The 8062-nt window shown below is 44.3% G+C and overlaps 1 protein-coding gene across 3 annotated transcripts in view; it reads left to right on the forward strand.

The window, feature by feature from the left end:
• OSGIN1 (oxidative stress induced growth inhibitor 1) overlaps positions 1-7699 on the forward strand; it is a 23885-nt gene extending 16186 nt beyond the window's left edge. For 2 of the 3 annotated variants that reach the window (XM_031058446.1, XM_005422730.2), the window contains exons 2-6: positions 1139-1244; positions 3694-3830; positions 4152-4343; positions 4664-4755; positions 5405-7699. In XM_031058446.1, coding sequence (XP_030914306.1) covers positions 1160-1244; positions 3694-3830; positions 4152-4343; positions 4664-4755; positions 5405-6398 — 1500 coding nt within the window. In that variant the 5' untranslated portion in view covers positions 1139-1159 and the 3' untranslated portion in view covers positions 6399-7699. The remainder of the gene's footprint in view (positions 1-1138; positions 1245-3693; positions 3831-4151; positions 4344-4663; positions 4756-5404) is intronic. The other variant, XM_031058447.1, reaches the window with a different exon arrangement.
• Positions 7700-8062: the final 363 nt, after the last annotated feature.

Raw genomic sequence — 8062 nt, forward strand, 5'->3', positions numbered from 1 at the left:
GTTTCCTGGCTGCCCAGTCAGTCAGCAGCATGCTGGAGCTGCTGTGACATAAATGTCAGCCCCAAAGAGGGGCATTACACTGCAGGAAGACATTTGCTGCAATACCTGTGTCAAAGGCAGTGATGTGCCAGGCCTTATGGCAGTGCCTAGTGCACTTGCCAAAGATCTGCACTTGGAAAGGCTGTGGAGAGTGTGCCCTACTGGACAAAGTCATGCCATTCCATGGATTTTGCTTAGCTTTCCAAAATGACAATAAGGGTTTTATAAAAGAAAATATTTTCTGTATAATAACTTTAAAGCTTATGCTGAATTTCAGAAATCTCACATTTATTATGGTGAAAATAACTTCTCTAGGTTAGTGACAGTAGAGTTGAATTCCATGGAAAACTAAAGTCATTGTTTGATGTGGTAGGATTCCTGCAGGAATGGCAGAAACATTCACTGTTCATTGGATGTTTACATAAGGATTAGATTAGTTTTGTAGGTTCCACTCTAATGATACCTGAGTCTCCAAGATAATTATGATGCATGTTTTGTTCAAAGACTTGTTATTTACTTGTTCAGGCCTAGAACTCTCCATTTTCTGGAAAACTGAGAAAGAAGGTTCCAGAACTAAACTAGCACTTCTCAAAAAACCCTATATTTGAAAATGCAGCCAGGAGATTGCCAGCCGTTGGGCAGAAGTCTTGAGTCAGGTTTACTTTATCAGTAAATGCACAGGTTACTTTAAAATGTGTTTGTGATAATGATACCATTTTCTACAGAGTATGGTCAGAAGTGAAGTTTTTATTACCATGCTGCACCACTTCATTTCATGTACTCAGAGTGCTGCTGAAATTGCCAGCTGTCCTGGAGTAACTGGAATTCATGTCTGAAAAAGGAAGATAACTGTTCTCTCCCCCTTTTGTGGTGCATAATCAGAAGATCATCCTTTGATTTTGGGGTCAGGAGGAGAAAAAGATAAGGAGGTCTGTCCTGAGTGTGGAAGTGTAATGTGACAGTCTGCACTGCAAGGGTAATAATACTTTAGATTAGCCTGAGTTTGTGGGCTGGAGAAAATCTTGTGGGGTTTTTCTTGTTTGTTTGCTTGTGGTTTTTTGTCAAAAAATGAAAATAATTCAAAACATATTTGTTTCAGCAGGTAGATTCCAGAGCATAAATGCTTCCAGATGGGAAGATGTGTCCATTAGTGACCAGACCCTCAAACAGAAGTGGGCTCAAGACACTGCCTGTTGTGATCATAGGTAAGCCTATTCCTGCCAGCACTGCTGGGTTCTCTTGTGCTGTTGTTGCTTTGGACTCACTATCTTTAATTCTGTTCCACTTCCACGCGTTCTCACTCCAAGCAGAAATGCCTGACTGCTATTTCTGCATCCTTTCCCAGACAGCCAGACTTCCTATAACACTGAGAGACCTCTCAGAGTCATGAGAAGTAAGGAACAAGATATTTTACAAATTAAAACACACACCTATTTTTAATGGTGAAATTGGTAACCTTTTGCGCATCAGTTCATCTCAGCCTGCTTTTTCTCTGTTGGATATGTAGAAAGATTTGAAACCTTTTCAGTACAGATAGGTAATCACCTTGCTGGGGTTATCTGTAGTGCTTGAATTGAAGGTAGGTTTGTGTGAGCTTTTCCACCATTATGTCTGTTTAGAAAGTACCCCAGATGCTGTTAAGGTTTCTTGAAATTTTTCACAGACTCCTTTTAAAACATGAGTGAGCTACACTGATTTTGTACAGATTTAATAGACTTATAAAATGCAGTTTTAAAACTAGTTTAAAACCAGTTTAAAAAACCAGGTTATATAGTAACTGTCTTCAGCTAACTTCAGGAGGGAACTTGCAGCGTGAGGTGATTCTTAAGCAAAGTAATGATGTCAGAGACTTCCCCTGTGACAGGCCATGAGCTGTGGAGGTGCTGGACCTTGCTCATCTGAGCATGTGTCCCATGCTTTGCAGAGCTGGCTTCCCTCCTCATTTGGCATTGAATTCAAAGCACCCAAGGGAGCTGCTCCAAAGTCAGAGCACTGCATCAATCACCGCTAATCCTTGCTGACAGCAACTTTGACAAGGATACTACTGCCAGCAAGTTCTTATTTGAGAATGACTCTGTGCTGCTCGCTTGTACAAGTCTCTAGGTGGGAAGGAGGATATTTTGGTACCTCCCTGGTGCACCTGTACAGGGAGCCAGGGTGGAGATGCCCCTAAAGCCTCAGAAGCAGCAGTGTGAAGAGCTGCACTCTGAGGAGGCTGTGGGACTGAAGCAGCCCAGATGTTTCCCTGCAGCTGGACCACACTGCATGAAGGCTCCAGCTCCTTCCCCAGGCCCTGCTCCAGGAAGGCAGTGTGCTGCCTCAGCTGTGCTGGCAGCCTCATGGAAGCAGTTGCATTTTAAAATATCTTGAGCCCCAGATGTTCTTGTGATCATCCATATCAAACTTAGACATGGTTCAGAATAAATCCTTTGTGTGTTGTTGCTGAGTGTTGAGCACTCTGGTGGTGAAGTTTGGCTTAGGTACCTCCTTGTACTTCCTAAAGCAAAGTAGTGACCTGAAATTTGTTATATTTTACTATAGCTGCAGTTTAGTTTGTTTTTAGTGTCTGCTGATGTTGGTTTTGGCCAACTTTCCTGCAAGTGGAATATTCCAAACACTGACCTGCAGCTGCTGGTTGGTGTCAGCACAGCAGCCTTTGTCCCCAGCTGTGACATGGACTGCCCTTCACATAGCTCACTGTTGGCTTTACAGCCATGACCTCACTTTTTTGGAATCCTCAAGGATCAGCCTTTGCTCCAGTCACCCTTGAGCACTGGCACTGTGTCAAGAGGCTGCTGTCACTTGGGCTCTCCTCCCCTCTTCGTCACTGCACTGTCGTGGCTTTTGGTCACCCAGCAGCAGAGCCTGGGCAGCGAGACAGGCTGGCAGTGACACAGACACTGTAAAATATTAAACATGCTGGAGAACAGCCATGTGCAAACTTTCCACAGGCTACTCTCACTGGGCTTTGGAGTCACATTGATCTAGTTTTTCCACTGGCTCTTGGGCGGTCAGCAAAGGAGTTCAGCCATCCAGCAACCTGTTCAGTGCTGTGTTCTTGTCTTGGCATGGCAGAGAGACTTTCCTTAACACACTGCAGTACCACAGTAGGGCTGCTTCCCATTTGAAAGTGTCCTCAAGACCCATTAGTCAAAGCTGTATTGCCAAATATCCCTTAAAAGATGGAATTTCCTGCTGGGAACAACTGGTTCCCCTTCACTTCAATAGTCACCATCTTTTCTGGATCTTGTATCCTGTGCATAGTGAACTACTCTGCCCTGGTGTGAAATGTGTTTCCAGGAGAGCTGAGGCCCCTGGTCAGCCTGTGATCAGCTTCTAAACCCCTAATTTTAGAGAAATAACTTCATTCATCACCATGCTAGAGACTTCAAGCTTCAAGTGAGGGCAGCCTCTGATTTATTTAACGCTGTGTCTTTTCAGCAAGTCCTAAGGACCTTGCAATGCAAATAGGAGCAAGTGAAGTGAAGGGTAAAATGTCTTCCCCAACTCCATCCAATAAGTCCATGCTGGAAAAGGAAATCCCCTGTATCCATAGCAGTGTCATATCTTTTGAATTGGTCTGCATATTAGAAACACTTCTCAAATAACTGCTCTATCTCCAGAAGTATAAAATCTTTTCAATTGTTTTTTCAGGGAATGGACCTTCAGGAATCTGCCTCTCATATTTGCTGTCAGGTTACACCCCTTACTTCAAAAGACAGTCTCTTCATCCTCATCCTATTCTTCAGAGAAAACTGGAAGAGGCACCAGAAGTCTCTGTTTTGGACCAGGTGTGTGTAAAGATAAACTATGACATCCCAGCAAAGCATCCCAGGGGTGTATCATGGGTGATTACCTTGTTTGGATTTTCAAAGTACACACACAGAATGAGCCTTAAGCAAATTACAAAGCGTTTTGCTTTGTAATCCAGACCTCCCTTGTCTGCAATGCCAGCATTGCTGCTACAGTCCTGGAGGCAGCCCTTGGGCAAGAACAGGTCTGTGTGCCAGTAAATGAGCTGCCCAAGCCCGCTGCTCAGAGGTGCTGCAGTGACAAGCAGTCTGCTGCCTGGCACGACATGCCCTTTGAGCATCTGGTCCTTCTCTCTCCAGGATCTGGAGTATCTGTCTGAAGGCTTGGAGGGACGATCCCACAGCCCCGTGGCTCTCCTGTTTGACACCCTGCAGCGGCCAGACACGGACTTTGGTGGGACAGCAGAATCTGTGCTCACCTGGTGGCATGAGCCTGACAGAGCCATCCCCCACCTGGTCCTTGGCAGAAACGCTCCTGGAGGGGCCTGGCACGTAAGTGACTTGGAGCCAGCTGGGGTCTGTGTGTTGTGTAATGGCCAAATGTGCTGACTGGAGAGAGAAAAGCTCCTCTAAAATCCCAGTCAGCTGTGTTACATCTTATATATAGAGACAAGTGAAAGTTTAAAAGGAAAACAAGCCTTTATATTCCCCATCTCTTGTTCTTTTTGGAGAGCATGGATGGTTTCATCCATGACAGCAGATCAGAGGAAATTACTGATTTCATCATCTGTGCCATATTGAAACATGGAAAAGCTGCCTTTCACTTTTTACATTAAAAAATTAAAGTCATTTTGCTTTGCTTCTTGTTCCAGTCTATAGAGGGCTCCATGGTTACCCTGAGCAGAGGGGAATGGATGGGACTCCCAGATCTCCCTTTCAAAGAATGGTTAAAGCAAAAGAAAAGGTGAGACATCCATGTGTGATCATTTGCAAACATCTGGAGATTTTTAGAGAACCTGGAATGGACTTCTTGAATGTAGCTACCCATCTGTTATGGATGATTTTAGTGAGAGAAAGGACACTCTCCTGCACCCCAAAACCAGTCTATTCTATTTGGGTGATTCAGATCAAGTTGCAGCGCTGCTTGGAATGTGTCCTTCTCCACACCCACTGGGGAGATGAATTTGTGACCATGAGTTCTGAGTAAAGCTTGAAATCATGGTCACCTGGCCTCTGCTGCTGCCCCTGATGACAAGTACAATTACTTCTGCTGCTGTGCATTCTCTGAGGGGCTGCTTCTCTTTACATGTGTCACAATTAATCTTAAGAAGTACAGGTGTTAAAAATGGAATGGAAGCAAGATATTATAGAAAGCCTTAAATAACCAACCATATTCTTGGGGTTGGGATTAATGCTACAGAAAGCTGCCTCTGTCCAACAGCTGCTGGACCTGACTGTTAGCTCTATATGTCAGGAATAACTTTGCTGAAACTAGATCAGTCTTCCCTGGTAGTGCCAGGATAGATGGCTCTAGGATACATTCAGTGCAAGAGGGGACAAATTCCAGTCTCTTACTTAACTGCTGCTTGACCTTTGTTTGTCCTTTATTACAGAGGCCTCAGAAACAATAGAGCCACAGCAGAAGACATTGCTCAATATTACCAACACTATGTGATGAAGAAAGGACTGCAGAAGAATTTCAGATGTGGCACTGTTGTGACCTCTGTGAGGAAAGTGAGTGCAGAGAGCATCTCCAACCACACCCAGAAAGATCTGCAGGAGGATAGTGACTCAGTCTGGAGCTCTAATGAAAAAGGTGCAGAGGTCTTTCAGGTGGATGGATTTTTCAAAACTATGGAAGGTGATAAAGAGCCCTTCTCCATCTATGCAGAAAATGTAGTCCTGGCTACAGGAACATATGACAATCCTACCTGGCTCGGGGTCAAGGGAGAAAACCTTTCCTATGTCCACCACCAGCTGTCTGCCCTAGAAGAAGCAGTGAAGAACAACAGTGTTGGCATCATGACAGATCCAGTCTTGATTGTGGGTGCTGGTCTGACAGCTGCTGATGCCATTCTCTTTGCTCACAATTGCAATATTCCAGTAATCCACGTTTTTCGGAGACGAGTCACTGATCCTGGCCTTATTTTTAACCAGCTCCCCAAAACAATGTACCCCGAATACCACAGGGTCCACCAGATGATGAAAGAACAGACAGCTGCCTGTGCTGGGCCCTATGAGCACTACATCAGCCTCCCTGAACATCACGTGCTCTCCTTTGGCAAGGACAAGAAATGCATCTTTCAAGACAAGAACGGCTGTCAGAAAGCTTATAAAATTTCCATGGCTCTTGTTCTAACCGGCTCAAACCCCAACCTCTCCTTTCTGCCAAATAATGGCACTGACTTGGCACTGGACAGTGAGCAGCCAGTCAATCCCAAGAGGAATCCCATAGATGTTGATCCCTTCACCTATGAATGCACTCAGGAGAAAGGGCTCTATGCCCTGGGGCCTCTGGCAGGAGATAACTTCGTGCGCTTTGTGCAGGGAGGGGCTCTGGCTGTTGCCAGCTCTCTGCTAAAGAAAGCCAACAAAAATCCCCCCTAACAAAAATCCCCATCCCTGTACTACCTCTGCTAGGGTGGGTTAGTGCTCCTTCCATCAAATCATCTGATTTGTGTGTCCTCAATTCTAAAGGCCATTCCTGGTATTCTTCAAGGTTATATGGAGAGTTACTAAGTTCTTGTTGAGTTATTTGAGAAGATTAAGTGACCAAATACAGGGTGGGTTCCACACACAGCAGTATTTTCAGTTCCTGGGAATTCAGCTCCTTTTCTGCATACCTGTGCATGGTTACTGGGACAGAAGCTTGTGCCTGGAAAAGCAAGGGCAAGATAGGAATTGCTCTTCTATCTAAAACCCTCCAGGTGACCAAAAATTGGATTGAGGAATCGATGTTAATTCTTTTCAGATAACAGGCCCACAACACTGTGTCCGTTGGTGTCTTACAGTGTTTTGTCATGAAACAAAGTAAACTGACCTGGTTTTATGTACTCCTGTGGTTTGGCTGGATGTCCTTGCTAGGCCAGAAATCACTGCCAGGTGCTGCAGATACCTCTTTGGCACATGGGGAGTACTCTGCCAGTAAAAACTGACATACAGACACTCAAAACTGTATTGTCTCACTGACACCAGCAACAAGGAATATATGATTCTTTTAACAAATCAAGAGATTCCTGTGATGGGTTCTTCTCCTTCCTGAGAAGAAATGATACTGATTTGCAAATACTTGGTTTGCCATCTTGCAGCTTCCTGCTTTCTAAATCCTAAACCTGTGGTAGCCAACTCTTGGCAGCTGCTGGAGAGACAGGCAGAACTAAAAGGGGAGCTACAGGTCCATCCTGGAATGCCCACATACTGTATGGGGCTTCTGCTGCATAGAGGACTCTGGAAAGGTGCAATATGTTATCTCCTGGGTGAATTACTAATGTATTATGGGGTTTTTTTAAAATAATATTATTTGTATAAGAGGGGAAATGGCACAGTCACTTTTTGGTAGCTTTATGCCATATATGTATATATAACTTTTTATACTGTTTTTCTAAAAGATTTTTATTGGCAGAATATTTTGTTACAGTCTTTTAGTCTGCTCTGAATCAGCTGGGGTATATGGCAATGATGCCTCATGTTGTAAGCAGCATTCTCAACAGATCTACAGGGGCTTTCATACCTCTCAGAGGAAGAATTTCAGTCATAGCTAATTTAATTTGGTGTAAAAACAGGCTCTGCTCCCTGTGCTGCACTGAAACTCACTGACATCAAAAAGCCCTGAAAAACTGAGTGGGACAAATCTGTAAATGAATTGGCCTGGAGTTGAGATGTGAGAGGGGCTGGTCTGTGAAGTTACTGTATCACTTGAATCATTTTTCTGACTGACTACTCTTGTATGAAACTTTCCAATAAAGTGATTTCAGACTTACCTTGTGTTTGTTTTAACTCTGAATCTCTGACCCAGAGAAGACCTAATGAACTGTTCATCACCATCATCTTCCTGGTGAGTACCAGGACATGGTTTGTGCCTGCTAAATTCTTCATCCCTCTGTTCCCTAGGAGGACCCTACTGTGAATTTTCTCTCTATTTATCTTTGTCTCTCCAGTAGGATGAAGAACCCTTGTGAAGTGCTGTGCCTGCCTCTTGTGAGGCTAAGAGAGTGCCAAACCAGGTTATTTGCCAAGCTTGTTCTTGCCTGGGGGATCTTGGATCTCTTTCC

Source organism: Geospiza fortis, unplaced genomic scaffold (genome assembly GCF_000277835.1).
Source record: "Geospiza fortis unplaced genomic scaffold, GeoFor_1.0 scaffold97, whole genome shotgun sequence".
NCBI lineage: Eukaryota > Metazoa > Chordata > Aves > Passeriformes > Thraupidae > Geospiza > Geospiza fortis.